Source organism: Passer montanus, unplaced genomic scaffold (assembly GCF_014805655.1).
Source record: "Passer montanus isolate IOZ18808 unplaced genomic scaffold, ASM1480565v1 scaffold109, whole genome shotgun sequence".
In the NCBI taxonomy this organism is placed as follows: Eukaryota; Metazoa; Chordata; class Aves; order Passeriformes; family Passeridae; genus Passer; species Passer montanus.
The window spans coordinates 2818465-2842021 of record NW_024357502.1 but is presented as its reverse complement, the minus strand read 5'-3'; the positions used below and the strand labels follow the sequence as shown (position 1 = coordinate 2842021).

General features: G+C 46.1%; 1 protein-coding gene across 1 annotated transcript in view; it reads left to right on the top strand.

Annotated features, from left to right (window-relative positions):
* The window catches only part of PTPRA (protein tyrosine phosphatase receptor type A), a 115285-nt gene that overhangs the window by 38640 nt on the left and 53088 nt on the right, over positions 1 to 23557 (top strand). Inside the window, exon 3 of the mRNA XM_039724432.1 lies at positions 16889 to 16960. Coding sequence (XP_039580366.1) covers positions 16949 to 16960 — 12 coding nt within the window. The 5' untranslated portion in view covers positions 16889 to 16948. The remainder of the gene's footprint in view (positions 1 to 16888; positions 16961 to 23557) is intronic.

The window sequence follows — 23557 nt, the reverse complement described above, 5'->3', positions numbered from 1 at the left end:
TCCTGTGGCTCAAGAGGCAGGAATTCCTGATGGATACAGCACAGCAGATCATGGCACTGTTCACCAGCCTCACCAGTGACCTCAGCAAAGCCCCTTTCCCTGCTCCTGCTGCTTAAAATCCAGGATAAAAGGCAGTATCTCATAAAAAGGAAGGTCTGAAGGTGATGCTTGCACGTAGCTCTCTTTGTTGTAGGTGTCTGTACTCTCCTTCTCATCCTCGGAAATCTAAAGCTCAGCAAAGAACTGCAGTGCACAGGGCTTGTGGCAGTGTGCAGTTAATCACCAGGCTACATCCAACGAAAAAAGAGAAACCCTTTGCTCATAAAAAGGGCAGAAAAGGGATCAAGTTTTTTTCATAAATACAGCATCACGGTGCCATTGCTGGGAAAATTCATGGGGACCTCAAAGATAAGGGGAACAGGAGTGCTGAGCACCATAGGGTTGTATTTTAAAAACCCCACAGTTTATCTCTTATTTTGGATTTTAGAGAAAATTGTGTGGGCAGTAGTGGTAGAGTCTCTGCACTTGTATCAGGGAAGCTGCTGATGGGTTTCACCAAATATTTTCATGGTGAATTGAGATTGTGGAGGAGATAAATGATAGAGCTCTCCAAAATGCCTGGAGGTTCCTTGTGAAGTGTAGCAAACTGGATTTCTGGGCTTTGAGGTTGCAGCCATGGGGGAGTTACCAGAAAGACAAAGAGATAAATCCAGGATTACTGCTGGGATGTTTGCCGATAGTAAATATACCCATGAGACGTGCAACAGAAAAACCCTGAGTGCCAATGCTGGGTACAGTGCAAATACCCACAAATTGGTTTAAAAAATCCCCAAACCCTCAGTGCTTAAAATGAATTCTGCAGGGAGAAGAGGTGGGGATGCCAAAACTGGGAGGAGCTTTGATAGGCAGCGTTGAAAAGTCTTTTCCTGAGTGGGAGGCTGGAAGGATGGATCCCGTACGTTGGGAACGCTGCCTTTCCTATTGCCCCCCTCATTCCCTTTTTTACTGGGCCATATTTATTATTTCACACAGGTTATAATTCCTCATTAGTGCACGGGGGTGTGGGAGGGGGAAGGAAATTATACTTTCTTTGCAGGACTTTGGGAAGAGCTGCAGAGTGAAGGTTTGGCTCTGAGAGCTCGGTAGAAATGCCACGCTTCCGAGCAAATTCCTGCAGGTGAAGTAACCTGAAACCTGGCATTTGGGGTGTGGCAGAGGAAGATTGCAACCTGTCCAGTTTTGCCTTGTAATGTAACACACCGTGGAAAAGGGGTTTTTTTAACACTTTTTTTGTCTCTTAGGCTTGTAATGGCTCGATGGTTTTGGGGCGCTCCCCAGCCGAAGGTGGCTGGGCTTTGTTTGCCTGCAGAGCCCTGTTTCCCTTCACACAGTCACAATCAGGCAGGAAATGGGTTTCTTGTCCAGCCAGCCTGGTTTTCTAGACAGCAAAACCTGCCTGGGTCCTGCTGGGAAGCTCTGCTCAGCCCTGTGCTGCTCCGTGCAATTCCTCCAGAGCAGCATCCAGCCCAAGCTCGGCATCACCTGGCTCTGCACAAGGCTCCTTGCAGATTTTCTACCTTTTACCTCAAAAGAAAAAACACCCAAGCAGCTTTGCCTGTTCCTTTTTATGGCATTGTACAAAATGCAGCTGTCACACCCACCAGCTTCCTTTTAGGTTTTACCCAGCTCTGGGTTCTGGGTGCCTTGAATAAAGGGATTTATGCCTGGACATGGCAGTGGCAGGCTTTTCTCCTGGCATGACCAGACTCTCAATGTGACATTCAGAGCTGTAAAACACTCCCTGACAATAGCTTGTGTTGTTCAAATAGCAGCATAAATAATTGAGGGGGGTTTTTTTGGAGTTTTTTTTTGTTTTGTGTTTTTTTTGGTTTTTTTTGTGAGAAGAATAACATCTCTAGGCTGGCTGGGGAGGCAAAGGGCAGGCACTGTTGGAATGTTGAGGGGAAACTCAGGAAGGGGTGACTTGGAAAAGGGGGACTTGAGGTTGTTTTCTACAAGGTTTTTAACATCATAGTGTTGGGCTGTCTCAAACAAGGTGTTGGAACACCTCTGTAAAAAGGAGCAAGCTCTGTTCCTTTTTATACATGTTTTTATACAGAATAAAATAATTCCAGGTTTCTGTGTGTTTGCAGGGACCCTGTGGCTCTGCACAACTCCTGCCAGGAGGGGACAGCCAGGGACGAGTCAGCTCTGCTCCCAGGGAACAGGGACAGGAGGAGAGGGAACGGCCTCAGGCTGGGCCAGGGGAGGCTTAAATGGGAAATTCCTTCATGGAAAGGGTTGTCCAGCCTGGCACAGCTGCCCAGGGCAGTGGTGGAGTCCCCATCCCTGGAGGGATTTAAAAACCATGTGGATGTGGCATTGGGGACATGATTTAGTGACCTTGGCAGTGCTGGGGGAATGGTTGGATTCATTGTCTTGGAGGGCTTTTCCAACATTTTGATTCTGTGATTGTGCCCAGGGCTTTGTCCATCTTGAAAACTTCCAGGGGTGGAAATTGCCCGAGCTCTGAGCACCCAGCTTGACTGATCTCGTGGTGGAAAAGCTTCTCCCTGCACCTTGAACATCTCCATTCATCTTCTGCCCATCACCTCCTGTCCCTCCTCCCTGTGAGAGCTCTCCCTTCTCCCCATTGTCCTTGGAGATGCTGGAAAGCTGCTCAAAGTCCCCTTCCTCACCTGCTGCTGGTAGCTAAATATGCCCAAAGAGAAAAAGAGACAAATATTTGCGTTTGTGCACCCGCCACATACCTCAAATTAAAAATAGAAAAAGAAATTTTTTAAGAAGTTACCAAAAAGATGCATTAGCAATTCAGTGACATTTCTTCTTGGTTCATAAGCCAGGTGACTTGCCTCTTCTGAAACTTTCCCAGAAACGATTTATTTTTTTATTTTGCTTCCCTGCTGTCAGTACCTAAGAGGTGACGTGATCCCAGCATTATTTTGTCAATTAGGCATCTTTTTGGTGCTGTGACCTGAATACAGGGCAGAGCAACTGCTGACTTAATCCTCTTCAATACGATTTTTATCTTCTTTCTTATAATTCTTTTTTTAAAAATCAAGAATTTCACCACCAAACGAGCTTCTTTTTTGTTGATTTCTCCAATACTATAAATAAAGTGAAATAAAATAAAATAAAGCACTGAATAAATGTATTTTGTATAATGAACATGCAGAGGAAAAAGCTTTTGTGCACCCTTTAGACACAACCTGATCCCAACCTCATCTATTAAAATTTTATATTTATAAAAAATCTTACTGAAATATGCTTATTTTATTTTTTTAAATGTTCTTAAAATGAGCTTAAAGTAGGGGGAAAAAAATCCCCCATGCAGTAGTTGTGGCCATGCCCAGAGTCTGCCCAGCACGTGCCGTGGGTATGAATGAGCACCGACAGTTTTGTCTCGGGGCTGGATTAGGCACAGTTGCTACTGGAAACTGCACAGCCCGGCTCAGGGAGGCTGTTCCTCTCCAAAACAGAGTCCCTGCCCATGGCAGGGGGTTGGAATTGGAGGATTTTTGGGGTCCCTTCTGACCCAAACCGTTCTGTGATGCTGTGGAAGCAGGAGCTCACTGGGGTGTGAGGATGTTCCCCATCCAGCATCACTAAATGTCACTCACTGGGTTTTGACCTCCAACAGCATCCAGGAGAGGCTTTTCCTTCTGGGATTTGCTTTGAGCTGCGATGTTCTTACCTTCATTTCTTTAAAAAAAAATAAGAAGAAAGTAGTTTTTCAGGATTCAAGCCCCACAAAGTCTGGGTTTTTGCACAGTTTGGGTTTGGGCCCCGCCGCTTGCAGGGGCAGTTGTCAGTCCCAGAGCAGCGACAGTGGGTTGGTTTTGAGATGTAAAACAAAAGCTTTTGTGCAGCAGGGCTGGTGTGTGCTGCTTTCTGCTGTCAGAAGGGAAGCTGAGCCCTGTGCTCAGCCCTTTCCTCTCCCCTGGCCTTCCTGCCAGCCCATGGAGGTGGCCCCTGTCAATCAGCAGTGCTTTCAGAATGAGTGTGTGGGACAAAGCTCCAAAAAGTGTCTGTGTCAGCTCAGGAGTGCTGCCTGCTCTGCTGGCTTTGGGGGTGTGCAGAGCTGCCCACGTGCAGTCAGTTTTGCACTGTCATTTTTGCCTCTTGGAGGAGTTGGGCTCAGTGATCCTCCTGGGTCCCTTCCAGCTCAGGACATTCTGTGGTTTTAATCTGGGATCTCTGATCTGTAGCAGAGCTCAGTAATTTTTTTTTTTTTTATCCTGGATCCCATTCATTCTTTCTAGACTCGGTTTAATAAAGCCAGCTTTGAACTGCAGAAGGGACAGGGTGGTGTGGCATCCCCTCCAGAATCACTGGGAGCTCCATGGATGGTCTCTGCACAGGGGATGAGGCATTTTAGTACTTAAAGGCACTTAAAGAGGGAGAGTGGTTTTTTTTATACAGGCAGCCAGTGATAGGACAAAAGGGAGGATGGTTTTAAAATAGAAGAGGAGAGATTTAGATTAGATTTTAAATACAAATTCTCTATTGTGAGGCCCTGGCACAGGGTGCCCAGAGAAGCTGTGGGTTCCCCATCCCTGGGAGTGTCCCAGGCCGGGTTGGATGAGGCTTGGAACACCCTGGAATGATGGTGGAAGGGCATTGGAATGAGATGATCTTTCAGGTGCCTTCCATCCCAAACCATTCCATGATTCTCTAACACCTTTTGCTGCAGGGAGATCTCCCCTCCCCGTGCTGACCTGCCCTTTGCAGGCTGAGAAAAGCACAGTCAGGTTTTATTTCACCCTGACAGCATATTTTAAAACCAGGCTGACAGAGCAGTGGACCTGAGAACAGAAAAGATGCCGAGGCACTGGTGATTATTGGGAATGTTAAAGCAGCATGGGGAATGCGAGGATGCAGAAATAGTGAGAATCCTATTGGGTTGGGTTGCTTAGATCACAAAAACTACTTGCTTTTAGGGTTTTTTTCATATATTTACTCATATTTTTTGTCATTGACTGCTGTGCTTGAGTGAAACCCCCCCTGCCCTTGCCCTGGGAGGTGCTGCTGCTGTCAGTAGCTCTCAAAGCAGCTTTCCCACCAGGAGCAGCCTGTCCTCCCCTCTGTTGCCAGAGAAATCCTCAGCCCTCACAGAGCAATGACCTCCAGTTTATTCTTATATACCTGGAATTCTCCCTGGAGCTGTGTTGTGCAACAGGGAGCGTGATCCCACATGTGTTTTATGTAAGCCAGAGAGGATTTTGGGTGTTGTGTTGGAGAATCAAAGCCCTCTTTGGGGGAACCTGCAGTCTGACTATCCAGTTGGACAAGCTCAACTTTCCCTGCAATTTAAATAGACTCTGCCAGAATGTTAATTGTGCCAGGCTCCAGAACTACCTTTTAACTCCTTAGGAGCATGTAGGGTTTCACTCTCCTATTTAAATGGAAAACAGCAGCTTTGGATGTCTGTGTCCATCACCCACTTTATTCCCCTGGAAAGCTTTTATGGCTGCAGTGTGTCATTTGGGATAATCCAGGACATTTCTGCACAGCTTAAGAAGGTCCTTTCCTCCCCACTGTGTGGAAGTGGGGATCTCCCTCAGAGCACAGTTTTTACCTTTATTCATCCCAGAAATTCCTCCTCTTTGAGGCCCATATTTGATACCCATAATGTCTTGGCACTTCAATTCTGTTTATTTGTTCTCGGTTTATGGCACTTTCCTAACTACATTCAACCAGAATAAACAGCATCCAGAGAGAGAAATTCCAGTTCATTGTGAATATCAACAGCACTGGAGAAACAGCTGTTCAGACCAGGGGCAAACTCACTCAAAAATCATTATCTTGTTTATTAGAAGGCAAGAAAGAGCTTCAGGTGTCAGAGATAGAGAAGGGATCATCTCCAGTTTGGTTTGTTGTGGTATTGTGAGAACACAGGTGCACTTAGCCCCAGCTGGAGCTGTGGCAAAACCTGTCCCCTGGAAATGCTGGAAGCTCTGCTGTTGATTTACATGGATGCAGAGTGCAACCCTGCCTGCTCACAGATTGTTATTATTTTACCATCTGTAAAAGTTTCTGCAGCAAAACCTTCCTTTGAATAGAGGAGGTTTAGGATAGCAAGGAAAACAGGCATAAATTAGGGCAAAACCATTTGGGTTTGTTCTTGCTGCAGGGCAATAGTGGGAAAAGAAAAAAATTAACCTTTTTCCCAGGATACTGCCTTACCTGGAGCCCTAAGAGGTGGCAGATGGATTTCTTTGTTTTTCTTCAGGCTTGTGAATCATCCAGCATTTTTGGAGGAGCAGCTGGGTATCTCAAAAGTTATATTTAGATGTTTCCTAACCTTTTTCCCAGGATACTGCCTTACCTGGAGCCCTAAGAGGTGGCAGATGGATTTCTTTGTTTTTCTTCAGGCTTGTGAAGCATCCAGCATTTTTGGAGGGGCAGCTGGGTATCTCAAAAGTTTTATTTAGATGTTTCTTTGTAGCCTGGCATATTCCAGCTGCTGCTCCTGGTAGGGTGGACCTGTCACAGGATCTTCTGATGCCATCCTGGGCTGTCTTTAAGGTTCCTGGGATGGTCTTTAAGGTCCCTTCCAACCCAAACCATTCTGTGATCCCGTGTTGTTGTTGTTGTTGTTGAGTACTTGGCATCTTCACTGTTAATTAGTTTTTTAAGTTTGGGTAATTAATAATCTCAAACAAGGCCTGGTAGCTAAGGAAGAACAGAATATCTGTGTGGGAAGGCAGAGTTCTGGCTGGACATTTGGCTTTCACTTGAGGGAAGGACCTGAGTGAATTTGAACCAAAAATGTGTGGGTTTAAATTTAATTTTAAAAAATCAACAAACTTTTTAAAGCAACATTTTTTATTTTAAACAATGAAACAGAGCTATGGGCAGGCTTCCAGAAAAGCAAAAAATTTATTGTTGGAGTAGGGTCTTTACTGGTGAAACAAAACTGAAACCCCCAAAGGGAACCAAGACCTGTGGTGGCCTGAAGCCTGCAGGAGATCACCGTGATGGATTAAAGGGAAGCTCCACAGCTGCACACAACACCTGCCACCACAGCTCTGTCAGAGCTTTTCCATCCACGAGGAGGTCTCATCCATGACTTTTGGCTCCACTTTCCACCTCCAGGACGTCCAAAGGTTATAGAATTCCTGTGGTAGGATTCCCCGTGCAGAGTTGGAAGGATCCCGCTGCCCGTGTGATGAGTCCTGCAGGTTTAGCCCTGCTGTCCTCTGTATCCCCCCAAAAAAAACATCAAAACCAGGAAAAAAATCAAGTCCTGGATCTCCTGCTGGTTGGAATCTGGGTGGAGTAGACCAGGAGGTGGCTCCTCCAGGGCTGCACCTCCAGGATTTGCCCTGTAGCCCCTCTGGATTGTAAAAACACCCTCAGTGCTTCCAGACCTGATGCACATGAGGGTTTGTGCCCCAATTCTCCTGATCCTTGTGTCTGCAGGGTCCCCACGGACTTCAGTGGTGTTTGTGGGGCAGGGGGATTGTCAAAACTCTGAATTTAATCCAGCCTAAAAGCTACAACAGAGCCAACATGATTGTTTGGTGCAAAGTGCTGAGCAATCCACGGCAGGGAAGAGCCTGGTCCTGCAGGGTGTCCATCCCTTCCCTCTTTGGAGTTACCAGGGACACCCCTGTCATGTGAGGGGGGAGTTGTGTCCGGGTTCAGGTTGGATATTGGGAAAAGTTCTTCATGGAAAAGGTTGTTCAGCCCTGGCACAGCTGCCCAGGGCAGTGGTGGAGTCCCCATCCCTGGAAAAATTTAAAAGCCGAGTGGACATGGCACTTGGGGACATGGTTTAGTGGTGACCTTGCAGTGCTGGAGGAATGGTTGGACTTGATATTCTTAGAGGCCTTTTCCAACCTGAATAATTCTATGATTCTATAAAATTGAGTGGATTTATTCACAAACTTTACTTTGACAATGAATTTAGAGCCTGATGGTGAGTTCTGGAGATGAAGCTCTTTGATGAACACACTGAAGTGGTGCAGTGACAGTGGCAGAAGTGAAACCCATTTTCATTTGGTCTCTGCTGCTCTGGTTTGGTTTTTTGGGGTTTTTTTTTGCTCGTGTTTAGCTTTGTTAAAAGCCTTACTCTGCACTATCATCATCTGCTGAGGGTTTGTTTGAGGTTCATCTGGAGCAGGATGGGGTTGAGGTGATGAGGGGTCTGTAGGTGTGTAACAGGGTGTCCTGATCAGCACTGATAACAGATCTGGAGATGCAGACACCTGGCCCTCAGAAAGGGGACACCAAAAAGGGTTCTGAGGAACCCAGGTGTCAATGGCAGCAGAAAGGAGCTGTTGCTTTCTGAGCTGCTGTAACTCTGATCTTGTGTCCTGAAGGAGAGAGGCACAATATCCTGGCTACAACAATGTTGTATTTAAATCCACAGCTCAGAAATCCATCTGTGGGAGGAATGAAGAATATCCTGTTGCTGTCCAGTGCTCTAACTTGCTGGAGCTTGATCCTTGGGTTGCTTCCTGAATGGTCACTCCCTGTCCCAACTCCTTCACACACAAAAATCCCAGCCAGAACCACCACTTGACCCCTTCATTATGTGGATCTGTCTTAAAACCAGATCCTGTTTGCTTTCAAGTGGATAAATGTCTGCCTGGGGCTTGCCAGGCTGTGGGCTGGGATCTGGTGGATCGATGGGCAGGAAAACCCAGCTGAAACCTCTCCCAGCAGGAACAGGGATGTTTCCATCACAGTGATTTCCATCCCATGTGTCCCTTGGTCAGACAGGGAAATTCTGGAATTTGAAATTTGGCAAGCAAAAAGCGTGATGGGATATGGGATTTATTTCCCAAAACTTTTAGGGGAAGCACACATCATAAAATCCTGGAATTTTTTGGGTTGAAAGGACCTTGAAGACACCTCCCACTACCCCAGGTGGCTCCAAGCCCTGTCCAGCCTGGCGTTGGACATTTCCAGAGATCCAGGGGCAGCCACAGCTGCTCTGGGCACCCTGTTCCACTGCATTTATTCACTCCCAAAATGCACAGGACACAACACAGCCTCTTGCAAACCCTTGGCGTGTGTCCCACCTGCTCTGTTCACAGAGTGGGTCAGATTAAGACACCTTCCCAAAAATGAAACCAGGCCTGAGCCATCAGCAGGAGTTGCCCTTGAAGCATTTTGTGAGGTTCTGCCCTCAGGGCACTGCTCAAAACCTCGTGTCCATTCCCCCTTCCCAGCTGCTCCCAGCAAACCCAGGCTGTGCAGAGGGCAACTGGTGGTGCGAGTGGGCTTTTTCCCCCCTTCACACTTTTGTTTATTCATTAAGGAAGTCAAAAGAGGAAGAGGAATAGAAAGGTTGCAAATGTTTTGCTTAGAAATGAGACCTCAGTGACTGGGCTGCACATTGCCCTGTGTGGGACACGTTGGGCAGCTCCGGTGGCCCCGGTGAGAGCTCAGGAAGACCAAGGTGCCATCCCAAGGTGTGCTCAGGTAGGGTCACAGCTTGTTTGTGTATCTCCTTACATCCATATGGCCCAGGGTTCCTATGGAAACGGGCTGGGAGAGCTGGGCTTGGTCAGCCCATTGAAGTGAAGGCTCAGGGGAGATCTTCCAGCACCTTCCAGTGCCTAGAGTGGCTCCAGGAGAGCTGGAAAGGGACTTTGGGCAAGGGCCTGGAGTGACAGCACAGGGGGAATGATCTCTGCACTGACAGAGAGTAGGTTTAGACTGGATATTGGGGAAAAGTACTTTACTCTGAGGGTGCTGAGGCCGTGGCACAGGGTGCCCAGAGAAGCTGTGACTGCCCCTGGATCCCTGGAAGTGTCCAAGACCAGGTAGGGCAGGGCCTGGAGCAAACTGGGAGAGTGGGAGGTGTCCCTGCCCATAGCAGGGGATTGGAACTAGATGATCTTCAAGGTCCTTTCCAACCTAAACCATTCCGTGGTTTCCTTGAATCCCTGGAAGTGTCCAAGACCAGGTAGGACAGGGCTTGGAGCAACCTGGGATAGTGGGAGGTGTCCCAGCCCATGGCAAGGGGTGGAACTGGATGATCTTTAAAGTGCCTTCCAACCCAAACCATTCCATGATTCTGTATGCCAGTGTTTGACTCTCATGTACAGTTGTGCATCCACTGGCTTCCCAGTGTCTGGTTCTTAAATCCAGTGTCCACCTCTGCATCCTGGGATTTCTTTCCTTCCCAGATGCAACACTTTCATTTGTAAAGGATGCCTCTTTTCAAACAGCTTTGCCCTGTCTCTTTGCACATCCCAATCTAAAAACCAGCAAGATCTAAATTTTACAGGCACCAGGAGATCTTGGGGTGCTCCTGCTCTGGGATCAGCCATCAGCCCTGCATCCCATCCGCGGGAGCAGACCTGGGCTGCAGCTGGAAAATGCCAGGGAATGGTTTCCCTGTGCACACAGAGAGGGCGAGGGAAGGAAAGCAGAGAGGTTTGCCAAGGGAAATGGTCCTGTTACACACAGAGTGTTTTCTTTGGGTGTTTGTTCCCAGCCCTTGCCCGGGATGCAGAGCTGCCTTTGGGAGACTCAGCCCGCCGGGTTTATCTCGGGGTGTGGCCTTGCTGCAGGCTCTTATCAGGTGTGTCCTGGGGAGCAAAACCATTCAAACAAAAGCCTTTCACCTCCATTTGTGCACAGTTCCTGAGCTTGGCCAGGGGCTGGTGGGATTGGTCCACAATTAATGTGTCTGCAAGAAAACGGAGGGGTTTTTTGGTTGTTAATACTATTTTTTGGAGATGGAAATCCTAGGGTGGATTGGTACAGATGAATGAGATTAGAAACACCATTGAGGCTACATGGAAGGACCAGGACCAAAATGAATTAGATTACAATTACAGAATATTAGAATTACAGAATATTAGAATTACAGAATCATGAAGGTTGGAAAAGTTTAAGATCACTTCTGGAAGGAGTTGCATGGTTCAGAAGCATAGGAAAGCTTTTCCTCCTGAAAACTGCTGGCTTGTTCAGCTGTCAGGAGAGAGCTGGATGCTTTCCTTGCTCTCAGCTGCTCCTTTAGCTCTGACAGGCTGTTTGCTGGGATGAAAGGAGAGACATCAACAGGCAAAACTGCGAGAGCTGCCAGCGTTTGTTGCTGTCACACCTGCGTGGTGGCACTGCCAGCACGGCAAACAGGCAGGTAGAGTAAATAATACTGGATTTTTTTATTTTAGCTCTTTTCTACAAGAAAGGAGATAACGACTGGATGCTGTCCCATTTTCAGCCTAGGAATTGTTTGCCAGACTTGAATTACAGGAATTGCTGTGGTGAGGCAGAGCAGCTCCATTAACTGGGAGCTGGCAGGGGCTGGGGGAGGCTTCGCACGCCGGGGCTCCCGTCAGGAACGATTAAAGGAGCTGTTTGTGATGGAAACAAAACCAAATTGGGCTGATGCTTTAAGGGGAAATAAAACAGGGAAGAATAACTTTATTGAGCTTGTTTATTAAATCTTGCTGTGTTCCCTTCTGAGCAGCAGAAACTGTTGGAGCTGCTGGTGCAGCCAGCTCGTGTTTTGTCTTTCCCTTTTTTGAACTTGATTTGGTGTGGAGAGGCTTTGCACAAAACCTTTTCATATCCCTTTGGCTTCGTTGCAATCCTAAACTGATCTGCTGGTGACAGACTAAAACTAATTATCACCAAAGAGTGCAGAGAAGAGGTTTTTAAGCTCTTGTTTTGATAAGATGGTGGGTGTTCAGAGAGGCTTGGGAATTACTGGATGTGAGGATGCTGATGTTGACCCATGCTAGTATCCATATTCCATCCAGGGAGGGAGAGATGAATTTGCTTTCGCTGCTAAACTACTTAGAGAAGGTTCTGCTTAAAGATGGAGGGGGAAAGCCACCATCCAGCTGCTCATGCTCAAGGGGAGCAGCAGAACAGAAGGAAGCTGGCTACAGAGTGTTTTTCCCTTTTTATCTCACTAATTCCTTTGTCCCTGCAGCTGAAACAGCTCAGTTCTGCTCCCTGCTCCAGCTGGTTATGGAGCATCTCCCAGTTCCCATGTGCCTCTGGCCTTTTAGTGTTTCATCCTTCCACCTTTATTGAAAACCATTCAGTTCCACCCCTGCCATGGTCAGGGACACCTTCCACTGTCCCAGGCTGCTCCAAGCCCTGTCCATCCTGGCCTTGGACACTTCCAAGGATCCAAGGACAGCCACAGCTTCTCTGGTCAACTTGTTCCAGGTTTCCCCTGGGCTGGTTTGGTGTTTCACACCCTTATTCTCTGAGCAGTGATGATTTTTTTGGTGCTGTACAGAGCGCATTGTGTTTGCTCTCACCTGTGGCACAGTGAGTGTTACCAGATGGTTTGCTCAAAGCTGATTTTTTTTTTTAACACTTCTAGTAGTAGTAGCTTAGTGCTTGCTGCTCTTCTGCTGTATGTTTTTTAGCCAGGCAAAGTGCCAGCACGTCTGTCAGAGGAAAAACTCCTGGCTGGATCCTGGAGAACCAAACCTCGAATTCCCTCTGAAGGGAGAGAACTCAAGTCCCACAGGGGGGATTTTTCAGCATAGTGGTCCCATTTGGTAAATTAGTGACCAGTTTTAGAAGGAAAACTGGATGACTTTGGGAGCATCCCCTGGTATCCATAAGGAGGAGGGAGATGTGTTGCTGCACCAGCCCCTGGAGCTGGAGCTGAGCCATTCTCTGGACAGGGACACCAACCACAGCCCTGCAACTGCAGGACACCTGTGGGGTAAAAAAAATCCATGTTTTGGTAAGAGCCCCTGAAGGTCTTGATAAAAATCCCTTCATAGTTACCTACTCCAGGTAGACTTGCCTGAGTGTGGTGATTTAATGATTTAACCAAGTCTCTGCTGTGATTCTTGGGGTGTCCTGTGCAGGGCCAGGACTTGGATTCAGTGATGCTTTTGGTTCCTCCCCAGCTTTGGATATTCTACAATTCCAGAAGGAAAAGCAGTCACTTTGCAGTTTATTTGTTCCTCCCTTATCCTTGCTCATTCAATTGGAAAGATTTTGGGGTTTTGGTTTTTTCTTTTAGGACAGGGATCATCAGGTTACTCTTATGATACTTCCCTGATCCCAGCAACCATTCCTACCTCTGTTGCAATTCAGGTGGAATTGGAAGAGGTACAGTGGAGTGGCTCTGGTTTTTGTGAGGATGACTTGTTTCTTCACATAAATTCGATACAGCAAAGTGCAAGAGATTTGTGTCTCCTGCTCTTTATTTGGTTTACACACACCTCAGGGGGTTGTGTTTCCAGCAGCCTCTCTCTGCAGCCACCTATAACTCCACCTGTTTCATGCATCAGGGGGAGTTTAGGTGTGATATTAGGAATTAGAGAACAGAAACCAGCATTCCAGAGGAAGCAGATCACAGAAGCTCCCCTCACCCTTCTCCTCTTGTTTTGGGTTGCTGTGGGGCTGTGCCTGCCCCAGCAGGATCTCCCAGAGGAGAGCTCCAACCTTTTCAGAGGCAGCAGCTCTCTCCCAGAGGACTGTGGCAGATTGCAAACACTCTCAGCACAATCATACCAGCCCAATTAGCATAATGATGCTGCCTAATTTATGCACAAATTGCCCTAATTTATGTGTGTCGATACATATGATTAAACCAAGCACAGGTGGAACAAGGTTTGGTCTCACCCCGCCAATGAAGCACAAAGCTGCATCCATCCCAAAATGTGTGAAAGGTCCAAAATTCCTTCTTTCTATTACTGAAATATGGAGCTTTGTGTTGTTTTGCTCTGGCAGCATGAATGGGGTGCAGGGCAGGGCTAAACTCATGGCAGGAGGTAAGAGAATAAAGGATTCCTGGGCTGAGATTTGCATGGATTAAAGGCAGCTTTCATTTGCCTTGATACACTTGGGTTTCAGGTGGATTAACAGGCAGTGGGATTTGGGGCTGTCTAGCCAACAAATAATACCTGCCTTCCTGTTATTTTAATTATTTTAATAAGGGATGGAGGACTCTGGAACTGTGGGCCACCTTTGCCAACCCCTGATCTTGGGCATTTTTATGTGTAACCATTTTTGTGTATTTTTTACCATTAATATTCCTGAATAACAAAACTGCTGTTGTCATCTGAATTCCCAGAGCATTTTCTCAGCAGGGTTCTTCCAAAAAACCCCTCTCAGACTGTAACCTTGTATTCCTCATTTTAATAAAAGAAATCAGTGATTTTTTTCCATAGAATCACAAACTGGTTTGGGTTGGAAGGGATCTTAAAGATCATCTTGTTCCTATTAATCTGTCATGGTCTCCATTACCTGTGAAATTCTGTGATTTTCCTGCACTTAGCACCATCCAAAGCTGTGCTTGGAATCTGTCAGCCTTGTGAATGAAGGAATAAATTGACCATGAAAATATTGATAGCACATTTGCTTATGCCAACTTCCTGACTCGGTCCAATAAAATTTACTGCTTTGTTTAAATGCACAGAGCTAAGCAATACTCCCTCCCTAAATCCCAAACATTGTACCAGCTACTGGGAAGAAAATGAACTCTACCCCAAAAATTAACTCTCTCCCAGCCAAAACCAGGACAAGTTGGTCACAGCACCAAGCCTGTCTGAGTTGGAGAAGTTTTTGGACAACTCTCTCAGGCACAGGGTGGCATCCTTGGGGTGTTCTGCACAGGGTTAGGATTTGGACTCAGTGATTCTGATGGACAGCACCTAGAGAGGCTAAAACAGAGCTGGAGAGGGACTTTGGACAAGAGCATGGAGTGATGGGATGAGGGGGAATGAGCTTAAGCTGTAGAGAGTAGATTTGGATGGGATATTAGGAAGAAATCTTGGCTGTGAGAGTGATGAGACCCTGGCACAGGTTCCCCAGAGAGATTGTGGACTTCCCATCCCTGGAAATGTCCAAAGCCAGGTTGAACAGGTTTGGAGCAACCTGGAGTAGTGGAAGGTGTCCTTGCCCATGGCGGTGACACTGGACTTGATCATCTCCAACCCAAATCATTCCAGAATTCTGTGATTCTCTTGCACTTAGCATCATCCAAAGCTGTGTTTGGAATCTGCTTGATCATCTCCACAGGTCACTTCCAACCCAAACCATTCCATAATTCTGTGATTCTCTTGCACTTAGCACCATCCAAAGCTGTGCTTGGAAACTGTCAGCCTTGTGAATGAAGGAATAAATTGGCCATGAAAATATTGACAGCTCATTTGCTTATGCCAACTTCCTGACTCGGTCCAATAAAATTTAGGGCTTTGTTTAAATGTACAGAGCTAACCAAAGGATGGCAGGGCTTCACTCCCTCTGCACAGGGAGGAGAGGACAGGCTGAAGGCTGGACTGGATTTTTGTAGCCCTCAGACCCCTCTGCCTCAGGACAGCAGCTCTGGGAGGTGTTGGGAAACACTGGATCATAAGGAAGAAAATGCAAGTTGTATGTGGGAATACCAATGAGTCTGGCACATCTGGGGTCACTCATTTAGAGCCAGAACCAAAAGAAAGCCTCAGCTATTCCCCTAAAAAAGAAGAATCAGGAAAATAACCCAGCTCTCCTCCTCCCTGGCAGATCCAATGTCTTTTAATCTGCTCTGTCTCACAGCTTCTCTTACAGTGGAAGTTGCTGGTGGTCTGCTCGGGTTAAGCAGCAATTCTGGCAGACTTCACAGCAGACGTGATCTCCAGGTCTCGTTGCTTTGAAGCTCCCAGTTCTATCACACTCAGATAGAACTAAATCAGATTTTTTTCTCCTCAGTGGAGGCAGAAAATCAGCCCCGTGCGCCCATCTGATTGCAGTGCTGAGGCTTGTCTAATTGAACAAGTGCTCTAGTCAACACTTGAGCAGGATGGAAAACAATGAGGAGATCACCCAGGGATTATGTCTGAGCTCCACAGCTCCTGGCACCGACAGAGCAGATGGCTGGGTCGCATCCTGCCCAAGGCTGGGCAGGAAAGATGTCGATAGGAGGAAAAAATAAATTAATTTGGTTTAAATGTATTCAACTTGAGATCTACAAGTGCCTCAGGTCTCTAATTCTGTGCTTTATAGCAGCAGCCCAGAAGATGGGATTAGTTGGGGGTTGGCTCTGCAGATTCCTGCAAGGAGCCTCGCTGCTGCCTCAAAGCTGATGTGGGTAAAAAATATTTTGGGAAGGGGAACTGAGATGTGGGGAGTGGAGACAACTTGGCTGGTGCTGTAAAAGTGGGGGACAGCCAGGAGCAGTGTGGACATGGCAAGGGAACCGTGAGCCTCTGTGCTGATGGAACCAGGAGCCCAAACCCCAGAGCTGGTGGGGAGAGAGGTGGTCTGTGCAAGTGTGAGAACATCACAAACATCCCTGCAGGTCCCCAGCCTGTTCCTTGTAGGATCACACGTGATCCTACAGCCAGAGTCTGTATCCAGAGAGGTTTGGGCTTGGGGAAGTTGCTGGTGGCTGTCCCACAGATCTGTGGCCACCTGAAACCCTGGTGACCTCCATGTGGCTTTCTGTCCCCTTCCTTGGGGTGGGAGTGAATGAACACACAGAACTGATTTTCCCAATGCCCAAACTATGCTTTTGTCTGGGGAAATACACCCTCAGAAGAGCCCTCACTACAGCAGAAATTATCTATTTCCTCTAGCTCTGGACCCTCCTAAACTTTATTTGCTTTTACCCAAACAGCAGTGCATCTATCAGGCCAAGTTAGGAATATCAAAGTCCCTTCATCTGTAACTGCTCCTGCCCTGTAATTCCCTCCTGCCACCTCTTAAAAGCACTTTTAACCCTGGAAACTCCCAATTTTGCTTTCTGTACTTAGAATTCTGTTATTTTCATTTTTTCGAGTGTGTCCATAGCTTGAGCAATAATAAATAATTGCATTTTGCATCTGGTAAAATGTAATGGGATTGCCTTGCTGGCAGCAGTAAAAATGCTGTTTCCCTAAGATGTTGCTGTATTTTAACACTTTGGTTCTAAAAGCGTTTTTTGTTTGTTTGTTTTCAGGGGGCAGCACTGGAAGAACCTTTATGGGCTCCTAATGACGTGCAGGTGGACGATTGACTGATGATAATTAAGGTAGGAAGAGGTGCTGTTAATTTTGGCATCTTGTCATTTGTCCTGTCCTTGCAGTAAAATGGTTCTGGCCAGAACTCTATTTTGGGGTTCAGTACACAACCCTGGCTCTATGGCCAAGCAGTAACTTGTGCTAAAGTGTCCCTTTAAACGCAGATGGAAGGGAAATCTTATTTAAAAACTACCTGGGAATGTAACTAAGTGGAAAAAATCTGACTTCCTCCCCCAAAGGATAATAAGGTCTCTGTTGGTGCAGAGTTGGAAGGGACATGACTCTTATTTGAGAGCACTCAGCACAGGGATTTTTTTGTTCTTCTGAAACCCAGTGGTTGGGTTGGAGTTCAGGTTCTAACTTGCAATCTCAGAAAAAAAAGAAGAAAACTCAAACTAAAGATATATTTTATTAGTTTATTTTCATCATCTTGAGTGTCTGTGGAAAGCTGGTCTATCTCCAAATGTGGCAAGAGAGTGCTCAGTTCTTGATGGATGAAACAGAGGAAAATCCCTGATTTAAAAGGCAGTAAACTGTTATACAAACTTGGAGAAGAAAATACAAATGTGAGCAGAGTTAAATGGATTTATAAATAGTTTTTGTGCTGCTTTTATACCTGAATTCTTGCCTTGCTGGGTTGTTTCTGCCGTGGTGGTTGTGCTTGGAGGCAGCATCAGGAGTGTGAGATGGTCACTGCTGGTCTCTGCCTCCCCTTCCTGAGGCAAAGAGGGTCTCCACAGAGACTCCCAAATATCTACTGTAACAGAGGCTTTGCTTCCTCTCACAATTTGTGTTTTCACTTCTGATTAATGGGTTCAGTTAATGGCTGCTTGGTTTTTGGTGTCGGCGCAGAGTTGTTGGAAGGAGAGGGGGAAATTCAAGCTGCAACAAGAGCGAATTCTTTGAAGGCGGCTTTACCGTTCTCCAGCCTATTCCTGCTTTTTGTTTGGCTTGTGATAAGATGCACTGCTGTGGAATTTGCTTGGAGCAGGGATTTGCATGAATTATTGTTCCTTGCAACGTGCACATCTGTGCAAGCCCTCTCCCCATGCTGGTACCCCAGCACCCCTTTGGAGGAGGATTTGTGTGCCGGGGTGCAGCGGTCAGCAAAAGCCAAGTGCTTGGGGGAAGGAAGGCTCCAGTGATAAAACCAAAGTGCTGAAATAAGGGGAAAACTCCTCCAGGGCTGTGCAGCAGCATGGGGATTTGTGTGTTTATTCTGTGTGCTGACTTCTCATCCCAGCACGATTTTTGTAAAAGCAACATCCTCCTGCTAGGAAAAACTCAGTTGTGCTTGGCCTCTTGCAGAGTTCACTTTTTATTTAGGAGGTGTAATGGCATCAGTCACAGCTGCTGATTGATATAGCGTGGCCCAAAATTATGTACAAGATGGGAGTAAACAGGCAGTAAACAGTCGTTGGGGATGATCTCTTGATTCTGCACTTGGAGCTTTTCATTTGAAAAGTTTCCCCTTCTCCTAAAGAGATCTTTCTGTAAAATCACTAATTAAGCAAATGAGCTACAGTGACATCAGTCTGTTTCCAAAAAGAGCTGGTGTTTTGGAGAAACCTTCAAGCTGCAGACTCAAATTATCCAATATTTAAAATTATGGTGTCTTGCAGGAATAGAAAGAGCAAGGAAAGAATTACTGGAATTTTGGGTGACTTCAGGTTTCACATACAAAATCAAGTATTTTGTGTGATTCTGAATTTTACATTGATGCTAAATCTGGTGTCCTCACTAAATTTGACTAAATCTGATGGCATTAAAAAAATTTGCTTGCAATTCTCTTACTTCCTTTTTGTAGAGAGTAGAAAAGGTTGAGGCAAATACCTTGGGATGTTCACCTACAATACTTTGTGTAATGTATTTATTTTCTGAAAAATTGACTTTGATGGGGAAAATTGGGGGAACTTCTGCCCCCAGAGCATCAGGGGCAGGTGTGAGCAATGGGGCAGGTGGAGCATCAGTTTGTGAGCTCCTGTGTTGGGAAGAGCACCGGTGTGTGTTGAAAGCAATCAGAGCAAGGTGCTCAGTGTGATGGAGACGTGGCATTGTGTGGAGCTGTATTTGAGTGTGCAAAACACTCCCAGAGCTGCTCAAGGGGCAGAAACCATCAGGGTGTGGAGGGCACCTTGACACCACTGCAGTGCCAAAGGCCCTGGTTTTGAGAGTGGGAGCGCTAAAACCCCAGATCTTATTTCAGCAAAGCCCATCCAAAGCCATCCACAACCTCTGCACCATCCATATCCTCCTGCAGCTGTGTTGCCAGCAGTTTTTGGGGAGCTGGGAGCCACGCTGGTGTGGATTTGCAGAAGAGCTCGACACGTGTGGTTTCCTCCACCGGTTCCAGCAGCGCCGTCCCCGAGCTGTTGTTTTCGGTGCTGCCCACAATAACTGAAATGTCTTTCCTGAGAGATAAGTCAGTAATTGTGGTTGGCTCCTTCCTCTGGTGTTTGTTCTCTCAGTAACTTGAAAGTTCATTTATCACCAGGGTGCTGCTGGTGCTCCCCTCCAGGGGTACCCTCCAGCATGGTCCCACAGCCTCTCCCTCAAGGATTGCTCCTCAAAAAAGTGCCACAGCTTCATCTTCTCCCCAAGCCATGCAGTTATGACCAAACTTCATGAGATGAGGCGGAGGTGGTGGGTCAGGACTCACTCCAGCCCTGCGCTGCTTCATCCTGGTGGATTCTGCTTTGATTGGCCAAAGTGGTTTTTCCCCAACATAGATTTGCATTTTTGGGCAAAGCCACCACCAGCTGCAGTGCTTCTGAACCCTTTAAAGATTGCTGTCACGTTTTGGGGCTTGCCAATGTGCAGGCTGATCCTTGGAGTATGTTTTGGAAACACAGAGTTTGCCCAGAGACCATAAATCACAAGTGAATGGTGCTCCTAAATCCCACTGGCACTTCTCCCCACCTCTTTCCTGTGAAGCTTCAAGCTTCTACATGAAATTTGATCCTGCTGAGCTGAGCTGACCTGGCCTGCTGCATCCTAAAAAACACCCTGGGATTTGCAGGGACTGCTGCACAGAGTGCAAACCCTCATTCCCAGCACACACCTCCAGCTCTGGGTGCTTGGAACTGAGCATGGAACGGGGAGAGGAAGGAGAAAACTCCTTGCAGAAACCACTCCAGGCAGCGTGTCAGGACCTGCAGCCCCTACCTGGAGCTGCTGGGTATAAATAAACACATCCACCCTATTTCTGACAACTGCCTCCCTGAGGAGTAATTTATTTTTTTTTCCCAGTAGCTTGTTCTGCAAGCAGGTTTCCTCTTGCAGGTGATTAGGAAAACCTCATTTTTATGTTAATTAAGCATAACTATCAGCGCACAGACATCAACTGCTCTCACATCCTTCCGAGACTGCGATTTTTTATTGAAATTCAGTCCTGAAAAACCGATACAGGCAACTGATGTACCTGTTGCCTGAACAGATGGGAAACTGCACCAGAGGGCTGGTTGCCTCATAAATGTGTTGCCAGGGTGTAGCAAACACAGGTTCAGCTTTCAGGAGGGTTGCAGCTGCAGTCAGTTTAGGTTTTTCGTTGTGTTTGCTTGCTAAGTTTGAGGGCTTCCTCAACGACTTGTCTGCACTGAGATCAAGCCATGTTAATTTAGTTAATTGCAGCTAAGCACAGCTGCTGCTGACACTGGTGGGCCTGCACCTATGGGAGCAAATCTTTTTCATGTTGGTGTCTCCAGACACATCCCTGCTTTGATGGTATTTGGTCCAGTGGGAGGGTTGAGTTGATTCACATTTTCAATAAAACAAATCCTTCATTTTGGGCAGATTGGCTGCGCCATCCCTCAGAGTGCTGAAGGTTGGATGGGGTTTGGAGCAACCTGGTTTAGTGCAAAGTGTCTCTGCCCATGGCAGACTAAATTGTCTTTAAGATCCCTTCCAACAGAAAAGAAGAGGGAACTCAATCAGATGTGCTTTGGGTTTGGTGGTAAAACACAAGTGCAGCTGCTTTGGTGACATTTTTTCACAGTACCAAGCACTGGAGGTGCCAGAGGAGAACATCTGGTCCCAGCTGACACAAACCAAAATCCATGAAATTCTGGAGTTGCACCCAGTTGGAATTGCTCTGTCTTTCCCCAACACCACAAGGAGGTTTTAGGAACACATTTTCCAGCCAGCCACAGGTCAGCAGTGGGATTAGATCCAGGTCAGTTGCTAACACCATTAACTCCTCCTGCCTCCTTTTCCACAACTCAGTTCTTAAGGGTTTTGTAATCCAAATCCTTGAGGTTCCTTGCTGAAAGCTAAAACAAATACATCCATCTTATCAGGCCTGTCCAAGAGCAGAGCATGGAAATCCCCTGGCAGGCTGGCACCGTCGCCGGTGCTTTCCTCTCTCTGCACCAGCAGCTTCTCCTTCAGTATTGCTGCACAAATCTTCCCTGGATTATGCAACGATGAAGAAGAAAGAATGAAAAAAATAAAAAAAGGAATTTGGCAAGGCACACGTGGACCCCTCGCAGCTCCAGGTGGTGGTTGGGTGGGTTTGTGGTGCATTAAACACATGGATGTGGTGCAGAACTGCTGGTGCTTGGTCAGGAACCTGTTCCCTTTTCACACAGAGTCGTTCTGAGGGCAGGCAGATATCTGGGCTGGGGGTTTCTGTATGTGGATGTCCACAGGGAGATAAGGCAGGCTGGAAAAATTCATTATTTTGTGGATTTCCCAGGGATGTGATCCTTTAAATTTTTTATTTATTTATTTAATTTATTTATTTTTTTTTTAGGGTTGGAATTAAATGTGTTGAGATGGTGTTTTGTGTTTGGACTCAGATTTTTATTAATTTTTATTTACATCACAGTCTTAGAACTTTTGAGTTCTATAGTATTTTATTAACAATTTATAAAACGGTTTTGTATTTATCTTTATAAGGTTTTTTAAGGAAAAACTATTGAATGAAATGACACTTAAATTATTTTTACTTTTAATACTATTTAATAATTTAATATAAATTATTTTTCCTTTTAATTTTGAATAATTAATTACCTATGTCTTGTAGTCTGGACTTTTTTGTTTAATTATAAAATATTACTTAAATTTATGAAGAAGAAGGACTAGTTGCTGCTTTAAAATATCTATTTTAGCTTTATATATATTATTATATTTTAAAACTTTCAACTCTTAAGTTTTCTATGTGATACTACACACTTCTATTCAAACTACACACTTAACAAATTTAGTGTAATTAATCAATTTTGGAAGCTTTCTCCATGACCTCAGGTCAGATGCAGTATTTTCTTGAGGGTTTGTGCTTTTCAACACAGAAAACCTAAAATTCTCAGCATCCAGCAGGGATCCTTTAGCTGTGGTGGGTGCATTTCATGGGAAGTGATACCTGGCAGCAGGTAAAAGCTGCAGGTGGGGAGAAGCCAGACAAGCTTTTGATGCGTAAATCCTCCAGTTCTGACACAAAATGCGACATTTGTTTTACAAACTCCACCGGTTTCTTTGAGCTTTGTTAAAATATAACAGCACTCAGGGTGAGAGAGGACACAGTTGGTACCTGTGGAGCCAAGGGATGAGCTCGCTTGGGATGGAGGTAAAAATTGGGGGGTCTGCAAGGGTGGGCTGAAGGAGGAGGACAGCTTTATTTGGCTGACCATTGCTGAGTGAATTTAATGTCCAAACTTGATTTTTAATGCATTTTTTAGGTGCCTATCCATATGCAAGACATTTTTCCTTCCTCTCCTGCCCATTCTCACCCAGGTGTAGGCTGTAGTGCAGGAAGTGGGTGGTGTACCAGGTGAAATACAATATTTGGGGAAGGAAATACTGTAATTCATAGTTTTGCTGCTGCAGAGAGCATTTGTGGAATGGGGGCTGTGTCAGAGCTGCTTGGCCAGGTTCTGCTTCCATTTGATGTGGCTTGCTGAGCAATTCTCTCCTTGCAGAGCTGGAGGGAGGGGAGAAGCTCTTTAAAGTGAAACATCTCAAATACAGATGGAGTTCATTCTACAGTAAAGCGGTGTTTTACCTCTTCATGGCTCTTTTCCCCTCGTGGAAGGTGCCCAGCTTGGCTTGCACCTCACTCAGCAGATTCTTGGCAACCTCAGGTCTTAACCTTGGGCTGAGCTCCTGAGGAAGCACAAGGTCAGGCTGCTGTTGGTCTAGAGGAAGTTTGTGGGTTGAAAATTCAACTAGACCTGGTCCTTATTTTTAAAAAAAAAACTAAACAAGAAAAAAAAAAAATTCGTATGGGCTGCTTCCAGTCTTGTACAAGGGGGTGGAGAAGTCATAGAATCACAAAACCATAAAATGTTCTAGGTTGAAAGAGATCTTAGAAACCATTTAATTCCAAACCCCCTGCCAATGTGCTAGCTAAATCCACTAGACCAGCTTGCTAAATCAACAAGATCACGTGAACAAGACCAAGATCTTGCAAAAAACTTTGAGACAAACTAGTTTAGAGTATGAAATGTTGCTGCTTCTCCCCCAAAATGAGTGGATGTTATGGCAGCTAAAGTGGCATCTGAGCTTGTAAGGAAGCACAAGGTCAAGCTGCTGTTGCTCTAGGGGAAGTTTGTAGGTTCAAAATTCAACTAGACCTGGTCCTTAATTTAAAAAAAACCCAAACCTAAAAGCAA